This window comes from Lissotriton vulgaris, chromosome 1_1 (assembly GCF_964263255.1).
Source record: "Lissotriton vulgaris chromosome 1_1, aLisVul1.2, whole genome shotgun sequence".
NCBI classification, from domain to species: Eukaryota; Metazoa; Chordata; class Amphibia; order Caudata; family Salamandridae; genus Lissotriton; species Lissotriton vulgaris.
Genome location: NC_141685.1, coordinates 266,431,117 through 266,457,089, shown reverse-complemented (window position 1 = coordinate 266,457,089; position 25,973 = coordinate 266,431,117). Strand labels below are relative to the sequence as shown.

At 45.9% G+C, this 25,973-nt stretch overlaps 1 protein-coding gene across 1 annotated transcript in view; it reads left to right on the top strand.

Annotated features, from left to right (window-relative positions):
- PTCH2 (patched 2) overlaps window positions 1-25,973 on the top strand; it is a 98,521-nt gene that overhangs the window by 5,636 nt on the left and 66,912 nt on the right. The window contains exon 2 of the mRNA XM_086952296.1: window positions 3,661-3,853. Coding sequence (XP_086808422.1) covers window positions 3,661-3,853 — 193 coding nt within the window. The remainder of the gene's footprint in view (window positions 1-3,660; window positions 3,854-25,973) is intronic.

The window sequence follows — 25,973 nt, the reverse complement described above, 5'->3', positions numbered from 1 at the left end:
GACATGGTAAGCCAGAGCATCGAGTATCTCTGGGTCCAGGGCGCCATGACCTGCCGGTGTATGCCTTGGGATACTCAAAGTGCAGATTTGGGGAAAGTTATGTAAAAAACACCCAGGCTGTAGCCAGGCACTCTCTTCCCCTGCACACAATTCCAAAATGTCATAGCTGCTCTTTGGCTTTCCATGCCTGTGCCAATTCCGCTTTCTGGCCGTTCTAGACTTTGTGGAAATCTGTCACATTTTCTGCGCCATTTTTAATAACCTTTGCCATCTAGGTTTTATCTGTTGTCAGGTACAGGCTAGGCACAGCGAGGCCTTGGGTATAATTGTGTGACAGGCAGTGCATTTGTGTCATGAGGTGTCGGCATACTAATGGCACAGGGTGTGGCTCGCGACAGCAGTTGTGGTCTTGATGTGTGGTGGAGAAATGAGTCACGGTGACCTTGGGTGCTCTGCGCCTCGTCTCAAAAGGGTTCAGCCCGCACTGAGTGCTGTGTAAAGAACAACAAATGGTTCAGTCCATGGAGTTGGGTCATATTTCTAGCAAAACTACTCCACCGACTAGTAAATAGCCCTTTCACGAGAGAGTGATGTTGAGCCAGCCCTAGCTTCTAAGGGTGACTTTGAGGCACACTTGAGCGTAACTGTGAGACACCTATGTTTTTAGGGTTACTGGGCTTCTTTTGGGGTTACTGAGCATATGGGTGACTTTGAGTTTTTAGGGTTACCAAGCCTGTGGCATCTAAGGGTGACTTTGAGGCACTCGTGTTTTTAGGGTTACCGATCCTCAGGGTCTGAGGGTGACTTTCAGACACAGGGTTACTGAGCCTCTGGCCCTGGTGCCTGAGGGCAATTTTGAGACAATCATGTTTTTAGGATTACTGAGCTTCTGGGTCTGAGGGTGACTTAGAGACACTCAAGCTTTTTCGATTTACTGAGCCCCTGGCCCTAACGTTTGAGGGCGACTTTGAGACACTCATTAGGGTTTTTAGGGTTTCAGTGCCAGGCATGGTTTCTGAAGGTGACTCTGAGACACTTGTCTTTAGGGTTACTGAGCCAGCCCTGGCTTCTGAGGGTGACTTTGAGGCACTCGTGTTTTTAGGGTTTCAGTGCCAGGCATGGTTTTTGAGGGTGACTCTGAGACACTTGTCTTTAGGGTTACTGAGCCAGCCCTGGCTTCTGAGGGTGACTTTGAGGCACTCATGTTTTTAGGGTTTCAGTGCCAGGCATGGTTTTTGAGGGTGACTCTGAGACACTTGTCTTTAGGGTTACTGAGCCAGCCCTGGTTTCTGAGGGTGACTTTGAGGCACTCATGTTTTTAGGGTTTCAGAGCCAGCCCTGGCTTCTGAGGGTGACTTTGAGGCACTCATGTTTTTAGGGTTTCAGAGCCAGCCCTGGCTTCTGAGAGTGACTTTGAGGCACTCATGTTTTTAGGGTTTCAGTGCCAGGCATGGTTTCTGAAGGTCACTCTGAGACACTTGTCTTTAGGGCTACTGAGCCAGCCATGGCTTCTGAGGGTGACTTTGAGGCACTCATGTTTTTAGGGTTTCAGAGCCAGCCCTGGTTTTTGAGGGTGACTCTGAGACACTTGTCTTTAGGGTTATTGAGCCAGCCCTGGTTTCTGAGGGTGACTTTGAGGCACTCATGTTTTTAGGGTTTCAGAGCCAGCCCTGGTTTTTGAGGGTCACTCTGAGACACTTGTCTTTAGGGCTACTGAGCCAGCCATGGCTTCTGAGGGTGACTTTGAGGCACTCATGTTTTTAGGGTTTCAGAGCCAGCCCTGGTTTTTGAGGGTGACTCTGAGACACTTGTCTTTAGGGTTACTGAGCCAGCCCTGGCTTCTGAGGGTGACTTTGAGGCACTCATGTTTTTAGGGTTTCAGAGCCAGCCCTGGTTTTTGAGGGTGACTCTGAGACACTTGTCTTTAGGGTTATTGAGCCAGCCCTGGTTTCTGAGGGTGACTTTGAGGCACTCATGTTTTTAGGGTTTCAGAGCCAGCCCTGGTTTTTGAGGGTCACTCTGAGACACTTGTCTTTAGGGCTACTGAGCCAGCCATGGCTTCTGAGGGTGACTTTGAGGCACTCATGTTTTTAGGGTTTCAGAGCCAGCCCTGGTTTTTGAGGGTGACTCTGAGACACTTGTCTTTAGGGTTACTGAGCCAGCCCTGGCTTCTGAGGGTGACTTTGAGGCACTCATGTTTTTAGGGTTTCAGAGCCAGCCCTGGTTTTTGAGGGTGACTCTGAGACACTTGTCTTTAGGGTTATTGAGCCAGCCCTGGTTTCTGAGGGTGACTTTGAGGCACTCATGTTTTTAGGGTTTCAGAGCCAGCCCTGGTTTTTGAGGGTCACTCTGAGACACTTGTCTTTAGGGCTACTGAGCCAGCCATGGCTTCTGAGGGTGACTTTGAGGCACTCATGTTTTTAGGGTTTCAGAGCCAGCCCTGGTTTTTGAGGGTGACTCTGAGACACTTGTCTTTAGGGTTACTGAGCCAGCCCTGGCTTCTGAGGGTGACTTTGAGGCACTCATGTTTTTAGGGTTTCAGAGCCAGCCCTGGTTTTTGAGGGTGACTCTGAGACACTTGTCTTTAGGGTTATTGAGCCAGCCCTGGTTTCTGAGGGTGACTTTGAGGCACTCATGTTTTTAGGGTTTCAGAGCCAGCCCTGGTTTTTGAGGGTCACTCTGAGACACTTGTCTTTAGGGCTACTGAGCCAGCCCTGGTTTTTGAGGGTCACTCTGAGACACTTGTCTTTAGGGTTACTGAGCCAGCCCTGGCTTCTGAGGGTGACTTTGAGGCACTCATGTTTTTAGGGTTTCAGAGCCAGCCCTGGTTTTTGAGGGTGACTCTGAGACACTTGTCTTTAGGGTTATTGAGCCAGCCCTGGTTTCTGAGGGTGACTTTGAGGCACTCATGTTTTTAGGGTTTCAGAGCCAGCCCTGGTTTTTGAGGGTCACTCTGAGACACTTGTCTTTAGGGCTACTGAGCCAGCCCTGGCTTCTGAGGGTGACTTTGAGGCACTCATGTTTTTAGGGTTTCAGAGCCAGCCCTGGCTTCTGAGGGTGACTTTGAGAGAGTGCTGCCTATCAAGGCTTCACCCAGCTTTGTAGTTATAAATCCGCTGTATTACATCCTTTATTCTGGTGTGTACTGTAAAAGTTGTATATCACCACACCAACATCACATACCGTCGGCTCTATAGGTAACCTCCTCCCTTGTAATTCTTCGGTTTTGCCCCTTCTTTGAAATGCGTCTTACAAGTGATACCTAAGCTCAATGTATTTAAAGAGTATGCAGAATTTTGTTGTTTAACTTTTCCAGTCTAAATAAGGGTCTACAGGTTAAGCATGCTTAATATTTGTTGCAGAAAAAAGAGGACTGAATGTGACATAACGCATTTTGTCAGCTGAACTGTGACCAAGTGGCTTACCTAGGTATAGGTCTTGAGATTCCAAAAATGTTTGTGTGCCCCAGGCCAATCCTGTTCCTCTACACACTCTGGAAAGCTGGCTAGCCTCTAAAGTCGTATGACCCTCCCATATGCCTGAATGAAAACCAACTCTACTGATGTAGCGCTGAGAGGCGGACATTTGTTTCGTGCCTGCTTGATCTAACCCCTCTTTCCCTACCTCCCTCCTCACCCTTGTCTTGTCTTCCTTTCTAAGGGGAAAGCAGTGGGTCAAAAGGCCCCTCTCTGGCTCCGGGCCCGCTTCCAGGCGCTGCTCTTCTCCCTGGGCTGCCGGATTCAGCGACACTGCGGCAAGGTGCTGTTCATCGGCCTACTCGTCTTTGGCGCTATGGCCGTTGGGCTGCGGGTGGCATCAATCGAAACGGACATCGAGCAGCTCTGGGTGGAAGGTAAGGCCTCTATGCTCCCCATGAACCAATGCCTGCATTGTGGATATATAGGTACAAGGCAATGTAGATGGTTAGTGGTGGATGGTGGTCATATGTATGGCAAAGTGCAATTGTGAACAGTAGGTAAATGCTATGCGCGCGCTTTCAAAGGAGCCGAGTGTCTACCAGTACTTCTCAGTCCCCCTGAGTTCTCTTCCTAGTCTCAACCCCTGACCTGAAAATTCCACCGGTAAATGTGGTTTCCTTCACTGCTTTTATATCCTTTGGGAACCTGGAATCCTTTTCCAATCCCCATTGCCTCCAGTGTGACATCTTTCTATTCTTAAGCCTCTCTATGTAGGACATGTGGTTGAAAGCATCCATCTTGGGTATCAGCACACCTCCATGTGGATGGACACAACACCACCCCTGGTAACTCCACCGGGGATGGCGTAGTACCGCACTGAAGCCTAAAGGGCTAGAGGCAGTCATCCCAGTCAACTGGAAACAAAGGGGGAGAGAAGGGCGTGATGCAAAGTGATAGGACCCTCAACAAAATATATATTGAGGAGTCCGTGGGATTCTCGCCACCCCCAGCATAACTGTTAAAACATAACTTCAGCACCCCCCAAAAATAACTTACTTTTGATGGGTGCCTATATCTGACATACTGTCCTGTGTCGGTCTTCGGCTTAAATGTCTGAGTGTATCTGACTTGTTACCACCTGAAATGACTCCGTGTATCTGACTTGTTTGCACTGTATGAAGCTCTCACTCTAAATGACAGTGTGTATCTGACTTGTTACCACAGAATGGTGCTCTCCCTCTAAATGACAGTGTGTATCTGACTTGTTACCACCGTATGGAACTCTCACTCTAAATGACAGTGTGTACCTGACTTGTTACCACTGCATTGAACTCTCACTCTAAATGACAGTGTGTATCTGACTTATTACCACAGTATGGAGCTCTCACTCTAAATGACAGTGTGTATCTGACTTGTTACCACTGTATGGAGCTCTCACTCTAAATGACAGTGTGTATCTGACTTGTTACCACTGTATAGAGCTCTCACTCTAAATGACAGTGTGTATCTGACTTGTTACCACTGTATGGAGCTCTCACTCTAAATGACAGTGTGTATCTGACTTGTTACCACTGTATAGAGCTCTCACTCTAAATGACAGTGTGTATCTGACTTGTTACCACTGGATGGAACTCTCACTCTAAATGACAGTGTGTATCTGACTTGTTACCACTGTATAGAGCTCTCACTCTAAATGACAGTGTGTATCTGACTTGTTACCACTGGATGGAACTCTCACTCTAAATGACAGTGTGTATCTGACTTGTTACCACTGTATAGAGCTCTCACTCTAAATGACAGTGTGTATCTGACTTGTTACCACTGTATAGAGCTCTCACTCTAAATGACAGTGTGTATCTGACTTGTTACCACTGGATGGAACTCTTACTCTAAATGACAGTGTGTATCTGACTTGTTACCACTGTATAGAGCTCTCACTCTAAATGACAGTGTGTATCTGACTTGTTACCACTGTATAGAGCTCTCACTCTAAATGACAGTGTGTATCTGACTTGTTACCACTGTATAGAGCTCTCACTCTAAATGACAGTGTATGTGATTTGTTACCACCATGTGGAGTTCCCATTCTAAATGACAGTGTGTATCTGATGTGTTAGCACTGTGTGGGGTTCTCACTCTAAATGACAGTGTGTATCTGACTTGTTACCGCCATATGGAGTTCTCACTCTAAATGAGTGTGTATCTGACTTGTTACTACCATGTGGAGTTCTCACTCTAAATGACAGTGTGTATCTGACTTGTTACCACCATATGGAGTTCTCGCTCTAAATGACAGTGTGTATCTGACTTGTTACCACCATATGGAGTTCTCACTCTAAATGACAGTGTGCATCTGAATTATTACCACCATGTTGAGTTCTAACTCTAAATGACAGTGTGTGTCTGATTTGTTAGCACTGTATGGAACTCTCTCTCTAAACAACAGTGTGTATCTGATTTGTTAGCACCGTGGGGAACTCTCACTCTAAATGACAGTGTGTACCTGACTTGTTACCCCCATGTGGAGTTCTCACTCTAAATGACATGTGTATCTGACTTGTTACCCCCATGTGGAGTTCTCACTCTAAATGACAGTGTGTATCTGACTTGTTACCACCGTATGGAACTCTCACTCTAAATGACAGTTTGTATCTGACTTGTTACCACCGTATGGAACTCTCACTCTAAATGACAGTGTGTACCTGACTTGTTACCACTGTATTGAACTCTCACTCTAAATGACTGTGTGTATCTGACTTGTTACCAGTGTATGGAACTCTCACTCTCAATGACAGGGTGTATCTGACTTATTACCACAGTATGGAGCTCTCACTCTAAATGACAGTGTGTATATGACTTGTTTCCTCTGTATGGAGTTCTCACTCTAAATGACAGTGTGTATCTGACTTGTTTCCTCTGTATGGAGTTCTCACTCTAAATGACAGTGTGTATCTGACTTGTTACCACCGTATGGAACTCTCACTCTAAATGACAGTGTGTACCTGACTTGTTACCACTGTATTGAACTCTCACTCTAAATGACAGTGTGTATCTGACTTGTTAGCACCGTATGGAACTCTCACTCTAAATGACAGTGTGTATCTGACTTGTTACCACCGTATGGAACTCTCACTCTAAATGACAGTGTGTACCTGACTTGCTACCACTGTATTGAACTCTCACTCTAAATGACTGTGTGTATCTGACTTGTTACCACCGTATGGAACTCTCACTCTAAATGACAGTGTGTACCTGACTTGTTACCACTGTATTGAACTCTCACTCTAAATGACTGTGTGTATCTGACTTGTTACCAGTGTATGGAACTCTCACTCTAAATGACAGGGTGTATCTGACTTGTTACCACTGGATGGAACTCTCACTCTAAATGACAGTGTGTATCTTACTTGTTACCACCATGTGGAGTTCTCACTCAAAACAACAGTTTGTAGCTGACTTGTTAACGCAGTATGGCACTCTGACTCTAAATGACAGTGTGTATCTGACTTGTTACGGCTGTATTGAGCTCTCACTCTAACGACAATGTGTATCTGACTTGTTACCACTGTATGGAACTCTCACTTAAAATAAAAGTGTGTGGCTATGTATTGGAATGCTATTGCTACCCCAACATTAGTTAAATGGCTTAGGGATCTTGTGTTTTATAGGGAACAACTAAATGTTTATGCGGAGGTGCTACCTGAAGCTTCTAGGCCTAATGATTTTTGGGCGCCACTTACTATGTATCTGCTAAGCCACCCATATATTATATAAGTGACTGTATATAAAACTGTCTATTAAGTTCAAAAAGTGATGATTGGTAGTGATATTGCAGTGCGGTAAAATATTGAACATGCACCGACTATACTGTTACACCTTCCAATTTATCTGACTGGTGGGAGGGCTGAAGTTCAAATATAACAAAAAATTAGTTATATAATAGGTGATTGCTGTATATTGGGGGCTAATATGTGTGTATTAATGCCATTGATTGGAATTATGACTGAAATGAAAAGATTTTTTTTAAATTGACAGTGTGTATATGACTTGTTACCACTGTATGGAGCTCTCGCTCTAATTGATTGAGTGTATCTCACTTGTTACCACTGTAGGGAGCTCTCACTTTAAATGACAGTATGTATATGACTTATTATCAATGTATGAAGCTCTCATTCAAAATGACAGTGTGTATTTGACTTGTTACCGCTGTAGGGAGCTCTCACTTTAAACGACAGTGTGTATCTGACTTGTTGCCCTGCGAGGCGTCCTTACTTTAAACGACAGTGTGTATCTGACTTGTTGCCCTGCAAGGCGCCTTTACTTTAAATGACAGTGTGTATCTGACTTGTTGCCCTGCGTGGTGTCCTTACTTTAAACAACAGTGTGTATCTGACTTTTTGCCCTGCAAGGCGGCTTTACTTTAAATGCCAGTGTGTGTTTGACTTGCTGCCCTGCACGGCTTCCTTACTTTAAATAACAGTTTGTGTCAGAAATGTTACCACTGAATAGACTCCTATTTTAAAAACCTGCGTATCTGACTTGCTACCACTACATTGACCCTTGCTTTAAATGACTGTGTATTTGACTTGTTGCCGCTGTACGGACCCTTCCATTAAATGACAGAGTGTATCTGATTTGGTACCATTGACTGAATGGGGCCCATAGGAGGGGAAGTCTGTCTGCACAGCAGGGGCGACTGTTACCACACCTGGGGAAAGGGGGTGTGGGGTGTTCTTAGCAGGCCAGTAGGGCTGGGGCAGAAGCTGCCAGGTGTTAGCTCCCTTCACCCACTATAACTTTTAGAAGAGCCGTGACCGTGGTGACAGAGCTCTTCCCAGGTCAGACAGGAGCAAATTGCCATTTCCTCGTGGAAACCTTTTTCTGAAAAATGATTTCTCTGGTATTAATAGATTCAGCATGTTCCCCCCTCCTCTCCCTGGCTGTCGACCTTTCATGTGGGAACACTTTACCGAGCTATTTTTTTTCCCCATTCCCATCTTGGAGCGCGAGAAACGTGCCCTGTGCCGTACCCCTCCAGTGCTTGGGGTCAGCTTGCAGGGGATGCCAGGTTGTTTTTAATTTTCACACCCTTGATGCATTCCTGGCCCCTCCCCCGCCCCGAAGCAGGCCCGGGCTTTTTAGGAGCAGATGTGCTCCGAGGCCCATCCCCCCAGTCCGCCACCCCTTCCCCTCCCTGTGTGGTCCCAATTTCCCAAACTGCTCTTGGATTTCCTTCAACAATAGATGAGACTTTGCCCTCACTCCCGAACTAAAAACTCAGCCCCCACCCCCGCACAGACATGAATGCAGCAAAGTTTACCCACCTGTTTCACACAGTAAAGGAGTCAGAGCAGCTGAAAGAAAATACAAACAAGATTCCGAGACCCCCCTCTTACCTCAGACCCCCAGTCCTGCCCGTTGCCATGTTTTGAGCCGGAGCAGGGCTGTCACTTGCCAGTGTGGGGCGGATGGAGCTCCAAAGAACTGGCGCATTCCTGTTTTACTTTTTTTCTTCTTTAGGTTTGTATCTCGTTGCTGTTTATTTTCTCTCACACATATTATATTTCTCTAGTTTCCCACGTCTGTTTTCTATTTTTCTCTTTAGCTCGTTCTCTCACTTGGCAATTCTCTTACTATATTTTTCATATTTTTCTCACTCTTTTTCTTTTGCTATTCAGTCGTGTTTTCTTTATTTTCCCTATCTATTTGACAGTAGTGTTTATGCTATGTTTCTTTTATAGTTTCCTATTTCAATATTTATTTTTTTCCAATTTTTACAAAATGTTTCGCTTTTCATTAATCAGGCATTCAATTTTAACCTATTAATTTTAACGTTTATTGCTTTATCTCATTAGTTCTTTTTCTTTCCTAGTATCTATCTCAACTTTTTTTCTTCTACAGTTTCTTATCCAATCTGTTTTTCCTTTTGGATATTTCTCTCTCTACCTCCTTGCCACTTCTTCTTTTTTCTAAGAGTATATTTATCAGTCTGTCTGTCATTTTTCAAACTTTACTCCCCCCATTATTTTCCAGGTCGTTTTACATTTTGGATGATAGACAGGCTAATGTTGTTGTTGTTTAAATAAGGATAGCTTTGATGGTAGTAATAACACAATGCTTTGTGCCTTCTTTTCTGGACAGTACATTTTCTTTTTTTGGTATAATTCCTGTCTACTTCGATGCATGTTTCCTCAATTTCTCGGAGCTGAGCTTTTCCACTATGAGTTCGTCGTTCATAACAGCTACGTCGTGTCTTGCCTTAGTCTCCCCTCCTTCCCCCTATGTGTCCTTCTACCATCTTGCATTTTCTTTATTTTCTTCCTGCAAACTTCCTCTTCCTCCGCCACTCAGGTATTTCCGGCATCAGTGATGGTGGGCGAGAGGGGACATGGACGGGAGGTCCTTTTTGTGACACATGAGGATTGATTACATACATGTGCCTGCATTTCCTGGTGGGCTTCCGTGGGGTTGGATTACCAAGCATTTTTTTGTTCAATTTAATGACCCGAGGAAGTATGTCATTGCAGAAATGCCATGTGCGGGTATCTTTGCTCTTGTGGGGTGTTTAGGTACACGTGAGTTGGTTTGCAGCATGTTCACTTTTTTTGCACTTATCAATGCATTTGACCTCTGGTGGTAATTCTGGGCACATGTGGTGGCGATGGAAACGCTTGTGGGGGTCACTGTTAAAATCTGTTTCATGACTTGTTTTAAACCTAATCCATCAGTGTGGCCAACTATTGAAGATAAGGCATCATTGGCTAATGAATGCATTATTATGTGAAAGAACATTGTTAAACACTGCTCTCGTTGATTAGAATATTGTCGTGTCCCGTTTTTTTTAACCACATGGCTGCTGGGCGTTTCCCTCCCCCCCCCCTGTGCTGGAAAATGCCATTTTAGTGGCACCATGACGAGCTCAGCTCGTCATCAGCACACGACACCCGTGGGTGATGACGAGCTAAGCTCGTCATCAGCATCGAAAGTGTTAAAGCTCAGTCACCGTTGATTTGTGCATTGTGATGTCAAGGTGCATTATTAAAGCTCTGCCATTAGTTCGCGCTTTGTGATGGCGACTTGTTTTTAAAGTTGGGTCACCAGATCGTGCATTTTGATGTAAGAGCTCATCATTCAAGCTTACCACGATTGGTCATAGTATTGTGATATTATAGCTCGTTATTAAAGCAGTGCTATCATTGTTTAGTTCATGGTGATGTTCAACTTCATTAAGAAAACTCTGACGACATTAATCAATGCATTGTGATATACTAGCCTATATAGAAAGCTGTGCCATCAGTGGTTGATGCACTGAGACTCAGATCTCGCCAGAAATCTTCATTGTTGTGTTATGTTAATGTACTTGTAGAGTGCAGAATTGCAATGTAAGTGCAGTTTTTTGTTGCTGACTAAAACACTACTAAAGTTAACACACAGATGAAGTTGAAACCTAGCAAGTGAAACCAAAGACAAGTGTAGAGGAATTGGACAACAGATCTATTGAGTTGGTGTAATCAAGTCTAGGCTGAACTGGATAAGAACGCAATATAGAGTTTCAATAAACAGGTGGATCTTTTTTCGAGATTGTCAGCTGTACAAACACCTATTATCAACCCAGGCCACCCCGGGTGTCAAGAACCAAACTGGAATCAGTGTGAAAGCAAAGATTCCTAACTACTTTGGGTGAGGCCACACAAGCAGGCTTCATCAGGCAGCATCTGGCTGCTTCTATAAAATCAAATAATCTGTATGATGTAATTTCCCTATTGATATTTATAAAGGCAACATCACTGGATACACCACTCAAACTTTTTAATGTTTTGTTTTCAATTATTGTTAACCTGCTTGTCAAAAGTATTAATAACTGAAAATAGTTTGAATTCTCTCAAGTTTCAAATAAATTGCCATAATGGGTAGTTACAACTGAACATAAATACATGAAGTGAGACTTAGGCCCAGATTTACTAACATTCGATGCGATGCAGTGCAGCAACCACAGCTCAGCTGAACACCTTAATACAAGGGGAAAGAGAGAGAAAAAAAGAGATATTTACTAAGTTAGCATAGAGATTAGTGTCAAAACCCACGGGTGGTTGCATGGGAACACCCCGTTGACACTTAGTAAAGCATAACACAACTTTGCTTTACTCTTGGGAACTTTGAAATGCAAATACTAGTTTATGTTGGATAGTAAATCCCACCCCAACACTTTGCAACAGGGTTGCTTTTTTGTGTGAAACAAACTCTGCTTAAATCATTAGTAAACCTGGGCATTAGTGTACAGCGTGGATAAATTGTGCAAAGAAAAGGAACAGTTGCTGTGAGATGCAAATGGTAAACAGTGTGATCTAAGAAAATGCATTACAATTCAAATTGTTTGAATGCAAAACTGATATATGCAGTGAGGCGTGGACTGACAGGAGCTAAAACGTAGACTGGCAAAGCTGGTGCAGTGTGGAATGAGCATTACAGGGTGATAAGAAAAGCTGCAGAATAGCAGCTGTGCAAAATGTAGTTTCTATAAATAAGTGCAGTGTAATGTGAAAACAATGTTGCAATGACTGGAAGGTGTGAAGTGAGCAAGTGCAATACCAGGCAGTACCTTCCAGTAGTTTTTACCCATGCAACACTTAACACAGTCACTCTCTTGTCTGGGCCAAGGGCACTGATAGTGTTCAAGGCTATCTGGGGCACTGATAGTGTTTGGTGGCTGTGTGGAGCACTGATAGTGTTCGGTGGCTGTCTGGGGCACTGATAGTGTTCGGTGGCTGTGTGGGGCACTGATAGTGTTCGGTGGCTGTGTGGGGCACCGATAGTGTTCTGTGGCTGTCTGGGGCACTGATAGTGTTCTGTGGCTGTCTGGGGTACTGATAGTGTTCGGTGGCTGTCTGGGGCACTGATAGTGTTCGGTGGCTGTGTGGGGCACTGTTAGTGTTCGGTGGCTGTCTGGGGCACTGATAGTGTTCGTGGCTGTCTGGGGCACATAGTGTTTGGTGGCTGTCTGGGGCACTGATAGTGTTCGGTGGCTGTGTGGGGCACTGTTAGTGTTCGGTAGCTGTCTGGGGCACTGATAGTGTTTGGTGTCTATCTGGGGCACTGATAGTGTTCGGTGGCTGTCTGGGGCACTTATAGTGTTCGGTGGCTGTCTGGGGCACTGATAGTGTTCGATGGCTGTGTGAGCACTGATAGTGTTCGGTGGCTGTCTGGGGCACTGATAGTGTTCGGTGGCTGTTTGGGGCACTGATAGTGTTCGGTGGCTGTGTGGGGCACTGATGGTGTTCGGTGGCTGTGTGGGGCACTGATACTGTTCGGTGGCTGTCTGGGGCACTGATTGTGTTTGGTGGCTGTGTGGGGCACTGATAGTGTTCGGTGGCTGTCTGGGGCACTGATAGTGTTTGGTGGCAGTGTGGGGCACTGATAGTGTTCGGTGGCTGTGTGGGGCACCGATAGTGTTCGGTGGCTGTCTGGGGCACTTATAGTGTTCGGTGGCTGTCTGGGGCACTGATAGTGTTCGATGGCTGCGTAGGGCACTAATAGTGTTCGGTGGCTGTCTGGGGCACTGATAGTGTTCGGTGGCTGTGTGGGGCACTGATGGTGTTCGGTGGCTGTTTGGGGCACTGATAGTGTTCGGTGGCTGTCTGGGGCACTGATTGTGTTCGGTGGCTGTCTGGGGCACTGATTGTGTTTGGTGGCTGTCTGGGGCACTGATTGTGTTCTGTGGCTGTCTGGGGCGCACTGATAGTGTTCGGTGGCTGTCTGGGGCACTGATAGTGTTTGGTGGCTGTCTGGGGCACTGTTAGTGTTTGGTGGCTGTCTGGAGCACTGATAGTGTTCGGTGGCTGTGTGGGGCACTGATGGTGTTCGGTGGCTGTGTGGGGCACTGATGGTGTTCGGTGGCTGTGTGGGGCACTGATTGTGTTCGGTGGCTGTGTGGGGCACTGATAGTGTTCAGTGGCTGTCTGGGGCGCACTGATAGTGTTCAGTGGCTGTCTGGGGCGCACTGATAGTGTTCGGTGGCTGTCTGGGGCACTGATAGTGTTCGGTGGCTGTCTGGGGCACTGATAGTGTTCGGTGGCTGTGTGGGGCACTGATGGTGTTCGGTGGCTGTGTGGGGCACTGATTGTATTCGGTGGCTGTGTGGGGCACTGATAGTGTTCAGTGGCTGTCTGGGGCGCACTGATAGTGTTCGGTGGCTGTCTGGGGCACTGATAGTGTTCGGTGGCTGTCTGGGGCACTGATAGTGTTCGGTGGCTGTGTGGGGCACTGATGGTGTTCGGTGGCTGTGTGGGGCACTGATTGTATTCGGTGGCTGTGTGGGGCACTGATAGTGTTCAGTGGCTGTCTGGGGCGCACTGATAGTGTTCGGTGGCTGTCTGGGGCACTGATAGTGTTCGGTGGCTGTCTGGGGCACTGATAGTGTTTGGTGGCTGTCTGGGGCACTGATAGTGTTCGGTGGCTGTCTGGGGCACTGATAGTGTTTGGTGGCTGTCTGGGGCACCGATAGTGTTCGGTGGCTGTCTGGGGCACTGATGGTGTTCGGTGGCTGTCTGGGGCACTGATGGTGTTCGGTGGCTGTCTGGGGCACTGATAGTGTTCGGTGGCTGTCTGGGGCACTGATTGTGTTCAATGGCTACTAGTCACAGACTGTTTCTAATGGCTGTCAGGCCTCCTTGTCTTCAATGCCGTTAAGGCTCAGCCTTGGCCACTGATTTTGTTCACTGGTTCTCATACCTTAGTCTTTGCCACACATTGCGTACAGTGGCTGTGGCTGTAAGTCCTTCGTCCTGGCCGCTGATTGCGTGAAGAGGCAGCCAGGCTTCAGTCTGGTACACTGGTTTTGTTCTGAGGCTTTGAGGCCTCAGTCTGGGCCACCAGGCTTCCGTCTGGTACACTGGTTTTGTTCAGTGACTTTCAGGCCTCAGTCTGGGCCACTAATGTGGCCAGTGCTTTCTGACTCCCGGTGACCGATATTCCTGCTCAGTAGTCGTCATGCTGCTGTCTGGGCCATGGAGTGGTGCTCAGTAGTCGTCATGCTGCTGTCTGGGCCATGGAATGGCTTTACAGGTTGTCTGTCCCACTGATTGCCTTCATTTGCTGCCCGGCGTCGGTCCGAGTCAACGAGTGCGTAGGTAAACGTAGGTGTCCGTGATTGCTGGATGTTGCTAAAGTTTCCTAACATTGCCTAGGAGTGAGGCGTACAACACACGGCCAGGGGCCCCACGCATACCCGCAGTGGTTCGGAGCAGTGTAAACAGTGCACCCCCAGTGCCCCTCATTTGAATGCTTTTCCGGTCACCGTTGAACCGCTGCGCACCTCCGTCACACAACAAAACTCGTCATGTCAGCTGACTGATGTGCGCATGCCTCCTTTGCGTCATCGCGTCACGCTCTCGCGAGGCCTCTTGCGTCACGGCGCGTGCTCTTCGCCTGTTCGGGACGGCGGACCCATGTACTAGGCCTCTAACGGCCAACATGTCTCTCATGGGCCCCTGGTGCCGCTGCGGCCTGCTGCAGCCTGAGTTTCAGAGCAGAAACCTCTGCACGTGGCCAGGCTCGGCAGGGCCCTTCCGCCCTGCTTCAGCCACCTGACCAGGCCTCGCATGCCCTGAGGGGGGCGAAGGAATCCAGCCGGAGTTTGTATGAAAGTAAAAGCTATTCCGGGCAGGCCGGTTGACGGATTTATAGTAGGGAGGCTGGTTTAATTTTTAACACAAACAATCGAGGCTGCTGGGCCTTTCAGAGGTGAGCCGCCAGGCTCCGGAGAGAGGGACATTCTTTCCTCTATAAAAGAGCTCCCTTCTCTGAGGGCCGCTTTCAGACCCGGGTCTCGTAAAAACGCTTTGCAGGGACCCGGGAAACGCCTGAGGTGACCTAGAAATGAGAGGGGGTGGGATAAGGAGGAGACGCCGGGGTTCAAGGGGGGGGGGATGAACAAGATGTGGGGGGACAGGGTATTAAACGCCGAGTGAAGTGGGCTTACGAAATGGGACAGGTATTGGAATGCTATAGGGGTAGACGAGGAGGTAAAGTACAAGAGGCGATGAGAGAAAGTGCGGGCCACTGTGGGAATTATCGCAAAAAACCACAAGAAGACAATTTGAAGCAAGAGTGAGAAGAGTAAACAAGGGAACGACTAAAGAGTGAAAAGCTGGGCTAATGGAGGGACACAGTAAGTGAGGGAAGGGCAAGACAGGCTTTGTTTTGGGGTCGGTGGTGTAACTAGAGGGCGAGAGTCTGAGGAGGATCTGGGGAGCCTTGAGATAACTTCGCGTTTACATCTGGTGGTACGATGTTTTTTTTGTGGGGGCTGTTGCATTCTAGTTTTCAGGAAAGCACTCTGAGAAATGGATGAAGTGCAGTGTTAAGGGCAATGATGTGAGATGAAGTGACGGCAGGTAAAGGGATCGGGTCACCCAAAAGGTTAGTTTGCTTCAGAATCATCCAGCTACACTGTTTAAGGAGGGTGCTGTGAGCCACTGCACCTGGGCAGTGTTGATATTGATGGTGTGACTCAAATAAAAGAACATCTAACAGTCAGGTGGAACCATGCAAGGTACGACATCATCGGCGGGTTTTGGCTCGCTAGCCACTAATACTTTTAATTCCATGAGATATAAGCCGATTTGTATGTTGGCAGCCCCAGAATGGTAATCACACTTCTGTTGTCCGTGGGGCCTGGGCTGGTTACAATTTGCTACTTGTGGCATTAGATAACTCGGTAGCTTTATACACTGGGCCTTTCTCAAGTGATCCCTATTTGAAATGTCTGAATCCCTGTTTACTTTAATTTTCAATTAATACATTAGCTGCCCACGGGCAAACCTTTTAACACTAGGTTCACTACATTTCCGTGGAGTTATCAAGCTGAGCTAGCGTTCAAGTGCCTTGGGTCCCAACGCACACTGCTCAGATGGTCCTTGCCCAGGAGATGTTTATATATGTTGCCTTTAGGGTGGCTGTCTTAGGGTTCTCATTTAGAAAGAACGCTTCGCGGAAAGGAGATTTACACATAGACATACTCCGGAGGTTCTGCACGCATATAAGGAGGCGAGCTGTACAAATACACTGAGCTTCCCTCAGCACAGCACACACAGGCAGGGAAAGGAGCTGTATAAATATACAGGCTGTGGGCGGAGAGCCCTTCCCGGGAGGGGAAGGAGAAATATAAATATACAGAGAGCAGTGTACTCGACTATATAAACAAACTAGCTATGTGAGGCGGGGTGTGTGGGTAAGGGGATCGTGTACCCCAGCCAGACCAGACACGTATTTTAGATGGGCAGGGCAGCTGTGGCCGGGGAGGGGAGGCCAGGGGGTGGTGCTCAAGTGGTGGTGAAGACCTACTGGGTGGCCAGGCCCGGACTTGTGGGTGGTCTTAAGAATACTGGCACGCAACAACGTGTTTAGGTGGAGGGGCGAGATGGAAAGCAGCTGTGTTTGTGAGTGTGGTTGGCGTTGGGGTCCTGGTTCTGGGGGAGGAAGTTTCAGAAGAAGGCAATCGCCGTTTGGAAGCCCTGATGACAGAGCTGGAGGTGCTGTGTGAAATTCACATCTGCTGTGCAAGCAGCGAGACAAGACAGGGCGTGTGCTAAAGCGCTTGGCCGCACGCCCCGGGTGTGCCCAGACGGAACCGGCGCGGGTGCAGTTTTTTTGCAGAATTTCACACTCGGGGCTGCACCGTGATCTACGGAGGGTGCATAGGAACCCCAAGCTCGTTCTCATCTTAGGCCAGTGGCAGGTCTATAGATTAGAGACTGTAAATTCACGTCATTTCTCGACACGCATACTGTACGTGGCGTCCTTCTTTACCCTGTCATTAAGTGTACTGTTGCTCCTCTCTAGTCGAGGCTTTTATTTTTAATTCATTTACTATTTGCCTCCTTCGTTCCGGCTGGGACGTATGTTTTCACTCTCTCCTTGTGAGAATGTATGTAATTGTAATGTCGCCCCACCCCTTTCAGCGTCAAACTGCTGAAAGAGCCTTCTTTTGTTTTTATTATCTTAAGAATGAGAGTATCTTTCTTGTGCCACACACAGACCCGGTTTTCTTCAGCGTACATCTGTTTACATTGGAAAACGTCTATTAGGGCATTTGCTCACCTTTATTTGGTGTAAATATGTGGATGGCTCTGTGCATGGGAGTGTGGACTGCAAAACTCGACTCCGTATTTCAGGTTAAGTTTAGAGAACTTGGCTCAGTACCCCACACAGGGCGTACAAGAATGGCACAAAATAGCAGGTGAGGCATCAGAAGTGGTTACGTGTGTGGTCTCCAGACCTGAGCACAGCACTCCTGATGAGTGAGGCGTCTCAAAATCGACACAATACTTGGTATTAGGAAATGACACAGCACTGAGGTGTTGTCTCTTTAGGTTCCTGCTTTGTGTGGTACCGACCTGGGCCTATTTGTGCATTTACAGTTGTGGAACTGGGCACACTACCCCAAATGAGACCTTAATTAGTAAATTAAACGAACATTAAATTTATAGAGCGCTCTTCTACCCTGGGGTGTCTGAGCACTATAGTGATGTTAGCTGAATTGAAAGAACATTTTTGTCTGGCTGCTGGGTGTCCCCCCACGGCTCATGTTGAGTAGATCTGGGCCTCAAAGCACTGTTGTCTGTGAGTATTTCCAGTTGGACCTCGCTGACCATGAGTCATTTATACAGTACACGTCGTGAATTCCAGGTGTTCTCTTTAGCATTACAGCAGCTGCCATAAATTATTTATGGAAATGCCTGCAAGGAGCAATTCCATCTCATTTTTCTCTACTGCGAAAAAACTACAGAAGCTTTGTGAAAGTTTTTCATAGAACACCTTTAAGAGTGTGAACTTGCACAGGCAGCAGCTCTAATCTGGAAAGAGATCCTCAATGTATAGCCCCGCCAGAAGATTTTTTAAAATCTGGTTGGATTGTTTACACGTATGATGCTTCATATTTGTGCGACTTCTATAGAGTGTGCAATACACTCTAGGACTCTTTGCAGCCAAAGAAACTGTAATACAATAAATAATCACTAGCGAAGGCAAAGCTAGGCCCAGCTTCTACAGCTTCTTACATTTCCATCACAGCTTGCTTATTGATGTCATCCAGCTTTGTGAAAGTTGCCTTCCTGTTAGGGTGGTACTTGTGATGCACTATCCATGTTTAGTAAATGTTACCTCATGGCTAGATGCCCTGTTGATCCAAATAGATGGCAAGATTTTAAGAAAACTGTCTGACCGGGATATCTCATGCCAGGGCTAATCTGAATGTTATGAATAGAACTGTTCTTAGATAATGCAGACACCAAGATTTTTGGTACAGTTATAAAAGCAGGCATTGTAGACAGTCCTTCGATAATCGCCCGCACTCCGCAGCAAATCATATGTAGCCTTTGTGAGCTACTGAGAGCATACAGGGAGTGTTTCATATAATGTGTGCCTCCATGCTGATCCCAGAGCATAGATTGTAAATGCACTAAATTAAATAGTGTATGTAAATTAGGATTTGTTTGAGAATCAGCATAGGGCGCAGTAGCCCAGAGGTCAAAATCTAACATAGAAAATTCTTATTCACCCCATTGAATGCTTTTTGTAGATGTATTTAAGCAAGAAAGCCTAAGCTTCTGTTATTATGCTCACGCGAATACCCAACACTTTTCTTGCGAACAGCTGTAAAGTGGAATTGAGCATGATATGATAAATGATATTATAGGGACCGTGCTGGTTATGTTATGTTAATTTGTAGGGTGCACTATCTCCTGCGAGGTTATTCTGGTGCTGAGCAGGTGTGAGCCTGCCCAAATCTATTTACTAGTGGAACTGCTTAAAAAGCCAGGTCTTCAGCCTCTTGCATAATTCAAGAAATGAGGAGGGGGCTCTTATGTGTAGCGGCAGGTGGTTTCAAGCTTTAGGAGTGATGTAGGTGGCTTTACCGCTGAATCTGTTTTTCCATATTCATGGGTTATGTGCAAGTAGGAGTCTCGACAAGCAGAGCTGTCTGGAAGGTTTGTGAAAGCGGATGCAATTGTTGAGGTATGTTGGGCACTGGCCGTTCTGTAGTCCTTTTGAAAGTGTGGGTTAGGAGTTTGAATAGTGCTCTTTTGTGTATTAGAAGTCAGTGGAGCTCCTTCAGGTGTGGAATGATTTAAGTGCTGCTTGGGAGGTTGAGAGTGATTCTGTTTGCCGAGTTCTAAATGGTGTGCGCCTTCTAGTGAGTTTTTTGTTGATCCTGCATAGAGGCTGTTCCGGTAGTCCAGCTTGCTTGTGACCAGAGCGTGCATGGCAGTTTTCCGGAGGCTGCTTAGAAGCCATTTGAAAATCTTTCTTGGCATCTTCAGTGTATGGGAACCATGAGTTGGTGAAGGTGTTGAACTTAAATGGTCATGTCAAGTTTGTGGTCAGTGACAACCCAAGGTTTTTGGCGTGGGTGGTGGGGGTTTGTGTCTGTCCTAACTTTGTTTGCCACCTGGTTGAGTACCTCGTGCTTTTCCTAAAGATCATTAATTCGTGTTTGTCTCTGTTCAGCTTTAGACAGTTGGTTTTGATCCAGTGAGCAATTTCAGTCATGCGTGCATTGAACTTAATCTGGGTACGGCGAAGCTTGTTTATGGTGGAGAGAACAAGTTGTGTGTCATCGCATAGAAGAGGAGATGTTGAAGTTATGAGAGCAGATGATGCTGGCGCGAGGGAACATGTATGCATTGAAGAAGGTCGGCCTCAGTGAGGATCCTTGCAGAACCTGCGATCCGTTCTTAATTCTTCCTCCAGTGCTTATCTGTAGAGTTAAAAACCTTATTCAGAGTCATGGATTTAGACTTGTTTCTGGTCTTGTGGGCATCCAGTCCCACCAAGACTCCTGAGCAGCCATTTTCAATAGACAACAGCGTTGCCCCCAGTATGAGTTGATCTACCCTGGTTTGCATGAATTGCTTATGATATAACCAACTAGAAAGGCACTGTTCGTAAATCTTTCAATGACAAATGTTGTGACTTAGATTAATCTTGGTACTGTGAAGCTTAGCTTACAAACATTACTGTGATTTGGGGATGCTTGTGGGCATCCAGATTTCGGTGCTTAGGAAAGGCATGTTAGATTTTTCTCCCCTAAGATCACAGTCCCTGTTTTCTAGTTTTGTTAACCCCTTTCTTCTTTCTCTCCTTTTCATGACGTCCATGACACCCTTTCTCCATATGTTCTATAGACTTTACAGTATAGTAAATAATAAAACACTCGCAGAAAAGTCAGACATATTGATAATTTAATGCCACCCATACATTATCACAATTTACGTGGCTCTTCAAGTGATGACACCTTACCATTTCAAATATTGTTTCTTTTCTTTCAGTTTCCTCATTCCTGGACTCACAAACTTTTTGAGCCTCCCTCTTTTCTCCATCAGTAGATGTATACAGCTGCTAGCTTTTCAATCACTCACAGACATGCCTGACCTCAGTGGCATGAACATGGTTTCTAGAAACGTTGTGTCAAGTGATTACTTCTAGATAATGCCGTTACCGGTAAGGACTGCCAGGCCCACACCTACCATCAAAAGTTTCACCCGAATTTTGCATTTTGCTTGCATAGTTTTTCAAACATTACAAACTTAATAATGGTTGCACAGTTAGGTAACTCTACAAATCTTTATTTATGAACAAAAATTCTTCACAAAATAGTTATGCTATGACGTTTCTTGCAAATACACTTCATGTGCAAGAAAATACTGTCCCCAAAAACTCATTTTTGATGAGCTTTTGTACCTTAAAAAAGTAACTATAACTCGAGGACATCTTCTTTCTTGCAATCTAATCTTCTCAATCTTCAGGCAGCGTGCAAAACAATTAAGAAACTTCACTAAGTTTGTAGAGAAAAAAGAACTTCACAACTTCATACTTCCCTTTCACCTGTGTTCTCCTACTAACAAAGGTATTTCAATGTTTTTGTCATACCCCCCACCCCATCTATTTTCACCCAACAAATGCAAATGTATAACCTTGTGTCTCTCATCAATCCACATATGCCCACCTTGGGAGTCTCTGCTTAAATTTCTCCTTTCACCAATGGTCCTTCGAAGATTGTGGCAACATCACTGCTGCCACATCCACCTCTAATTGTGATCCTTCTTTCTTGGCTTATTTTTACATATACTAGTTTCATGGATTTTTTACTTGTCCACCTTAATCTTTCCATATACTTTTATTCTTAGCTTACCGATATTTATCCTTATTTATATTTTGTGGGTAAAAAATGAAGTTAGAGCCGTTATATTTCCACATATTTTAACTGAGACATGCACACTCACACATTGAAGTCCCATGGGCTATTGCCATAAACCATAAAATAGCATAACCACCTGAACCATTGTTACTGTATTTGTAATATTATCACTTCTGCTCAGCTGCGGGTAGTTAAGCTTCATTATGCTCTTTTTTTTACTCCCCGTGTATCGGTATGCACTGCAATTGTTTTCAACCGTGATTGACAGCTTAAAAAAAACACTGTAAGGCCTAAGTAATTTGTGCATTGCAACTATTTTTATTTCCGCTTGACCCTTTCCTTCCTTAACTACTTTCCCGATTATCTCTTTTGCAAATATACTTTCACTTTCTTAGGATGATTTTAAAAAAAATCTATTTAACTACTAGCATGTTTGCTCTTGCTGCTGTCACTTCCACACCACCTTCGAGGAACGTTGTGGAATTTTATTTTGGTACTTTTCTGAGGGGGAATCCTGCAAAATGCTAGCATCGGTCTTGTCAAGGGCAATGCTCACTGTGGTGCCCAGCCCAGTGCAGCATTTGTAAACCAGTCGGCTATTCTGCTAGGTATTGCGAGAACGTAGGGGCAAGGGAGGGGGCAGGGGGCTCAGCGGATGAAAGAACGCGCATCATGGCAATAAAAAAAATAAAAATATGTATAGAAAAAAACGAGAGGCGAGGTACAGAATCTCCATTTACTTTAAAAGAAAAAAAGAGTTTTACTTTTTTTGGCCAGGAACAGTGTTTCCCGAGCCGCCAAAAAAATCATTTCGTGCCTGAATGAAAGCAGCAATGTGGAAAGATTCGTGCATTCAGGGCCGCCTGAATGCATGTTTCACTCACATATTAAGACACATTAGCGGGCAGTGGACTGACTAATGTGTCCATTTCCCAGAGCAGCCAACAGAGAGGATGATTACCATAATTAGGCCGGGCTGGGCCATACATATGGAAATAGCAAGTGCTTAAATGTCAACACCAGTGCAAATTTATGTCAGTGCTGTCAGGAGTCTTGGCCGTGAATGGACGTTCCTAACGGAATTTTTTAACACCCCCCTTTTTTGGGGGTGGTTGAGGAACGGACGGGTGGGTGCTGCTAACCTATCCCCAACTTGTGTAGCTTTTCCCGCATGTTCCTATTTTTTGCGGTGTTGGCATCTTTTTATTTCGAGGGCTCTTTCCAAGCCTGAGGGTGACATTTTGAAGCAGTGGGTCTTACATACACCACTGATGCGCAAGCGATCCAGGCAGCTGCAGGAGAAACAGGGAATCCTGTTGCCAAAAAATCGAAAAGACCGGTCGCGACTCCGAGAGTGAGCGTTTTAGGCAAGAGGGTCGATTCCGGGCAATAGAGATGTGTTATGGGGCCTAAACGAAGCGGGATATACAAGGCTTGGGTAGGGTTGAGGAGTATGGAAGGGCTAGGGCCCTGGTCCAACCCTCTCTTTCTCACTCATTCTCTCAGGCTCTCGCTCCTTTTTTTTCCTGTAAAAGAAAAAAGTCAGCCCGCTCTGCCTTGTTTATGTCAGGGGTAGGGGCTCTGCTTTTGTGAAGCGTTTTTTCCACCCCCTCCCCTCGGTGGTGTTTGTTGGAGAACACACACTCGCAGGCATTCTTCGAGGCCGGACAAAAGAGCTGTATTTGGCCAGTGCTGGACGGCCTTCCGTACCACGGGGACACCCATCTGCTGCACAGCTAGGGGTGTGGTGTGAGGAGGGGGAGTTGGACTGAAAGACATTTTAATTACATGTTTTCATCCACATTGGTCGCAGCATCTACTGTGGTCTGTGTATGCCTCCCCGCAATTAAAGGTCGCCTATCAATCGTTGCGCCCCATCAGTACATAATCCACCTAACCAGAGCCATGGCCACCTTGGGCAGTGACGTCCCTCCAAGGGCCCCACTAAAGAGTCCATCAAGCACCCCATTGTGTCTTCCCCACTTCAGAGTGCATCCCTCTGAACGCCAGAAGAATGACCCCAGGCAAGCTATAACCCCAACCTCCTTCCCCCTTCTAGGAGGCATGTTATGCCTAGCCAAAACCTGAGACCCTCCACCCACGATAATGCACCCTAAAAAATGATAAGAACCGAAAATCTGAGGACCCCAGTGCAGATGGCATCAAACCCCTCGACTACATGAAAGGGGTGTATTTCTGCCCCTCCAGGTTTCAGAAGCCCAAGGGATGATCTTGTATCATAATAGGCGTTTTTATGGTACATAACCTTCGACTAAAAATGAAGGGAGCATAGAGGACGATATAAATTGCATAACATTATTTTACAGTGGCCACCTCTGTATTCTTGCCAATGCGTCATCGTTTTCTGATGAGCGAAATTACTTCTTAAGTCAGACATGCCCAAAAATATAGGACTTGTGCTAATTTGAGGACCACTTTGTGGCGTAATGTATTTTTCTTCAAGAGTCATAGATAGGAAAGGAGGTCTTGTAAATACACAACAGGTGTAATTTAAGAACAGACATGGACTCAGGTATTGAGAGTAACACATTATACCGATTGCATCCAACGGGGCCCTAAATTATGAGTGTTTTATGTGTTGTAACTTCACATGTCATGATTAAGACGCCCACTTTTCCCGCAAATATCTCTCAAAATGTCTTTAGCATTTAGATCGCCATTAGGGTATAGAAAACAGGGTTGTGGGCAGAGACTGGTTGTGTGTCTTAAAATACCATAAAAAGTGACCCTTGTTTTTCCAAAAAAATGTAGTGCTTTCCAGACATTTCTTGCCATTTAGCCACTCTTCTTCGATGCTTCGGCAAAATGCCTAAATAAAGGGCATGAAATTCTGCCACCCGGGCTTACAGCCAATATCCGGGAACAGGTAAAAAGCGGCTCTTTTTTTAGATTGTGCAGGGTCCGACTTCCTCCGGAGCAGCAGGAGTCCTTTGATGGGTTCCCTAATCCAGCTAATCCGAGGTCACAACAATCTGTAAGGTGGCCCCTCGGCGCAGGGGGCTGCGTCGGGCACAGGGGCTGTCCGCCGGAGGACGGGCGAGGAAATTTCACTGTCACTTTTCATTTTTTCCCCCCTCCTTCCGAATGCCTCTATCGCTTTACTGCTCCGTCCTCCTTGCAAAGGGCCTACTTCCCACCTTGTGATAGTGTGGCCATCAGTTTGTAGAGGAAGCTACAAACACACATATATCCTTTTTGTTATTCAGATTATACATAAATAATGTCTTGTAGAAAGTTAACCATTTTTTGTTGTTTTTATAATAAATTGTGTTACAATTTAATAAACTTACAAGAAACTCCTTCTTCCCCTCACATAACCACACATATTAAGTATGCTACCAGTTAACACACTATAACACTAATAAATAATAAACAAGCAGTTTCAACTAAGTTCTCAAACATATATACTCAAAGCTGTTACTTTGACATATACGTAGTAGGAACAGTAGCAGATAGGGGATTCCAGGTAAAAAACTCTCAATAAATAGTTTTCTGAAGGTGGCATGACAAAGGCCGGGGAAGGTTGGATAGGTGTTTTATTAGCATTTTTTTAGTTTTCCTGTTCTTCATTTTTGACACTGTTTTGAGGAGTACTACTTTGCAGTTTATTGTATTCCATCTGTATATTTAATATCTTATGGCTGCTAGAGTTTCAAAAGACCAGGGACATATTGTGCAAAAAAGTGGCTCCTTAAATTCTGAGATGCAACTTTTCACACATCAGCTTGTTCAGAACGTGGCTGCATGGATGCTGAGGACTATCCAAGAGTGCTCCAGCTTGTGCAGAATATTTTTTGCTTAGATGCTGTGGGCTATCCGAGAGCACTCCAGTTTATGCAGAATATGGCGGCTTAGATGCTGAGTATTGAAGGTGGGGGCTCAAGTTTGTGCAGAGCGTAGCTGTGTAGATGCTGAGGACTATCCGAGAGGACTCCAGCTTGTGCAGATCATGCCTGCTTAGATGCTGAGGATTGTCTGTGGGTGCTGCAGCTTGTGCAGAACATGACTGCCTAGACGCTAATAACTATCCACGAGGGCTCCAGGTAGTGCAGAATATAGCAGCTTAGAAGCTGAGGGTTATCTGTGGGTGCTCCAGCTTGTGCAGAACATGCCTGCTTAGATGCTGAGGATTGTCTGTGGGTGCTCAAGCTTGTGCAGAACATGGCTGCTTATATGTTAAGGACTGTCTGTGAGGGCTCCCCTGGTGCAGAATATAGTGTCTTAGAAGCTGAGGTTTGTCTGTGGGTGCTCCAGATTGTGCAGAACATGGCTGCTTAGTTGCTGAGGACTGTCAGTGGGTGCTCTGGCTTGTGAAGAAAGTGGCAGCTTGGATGCTA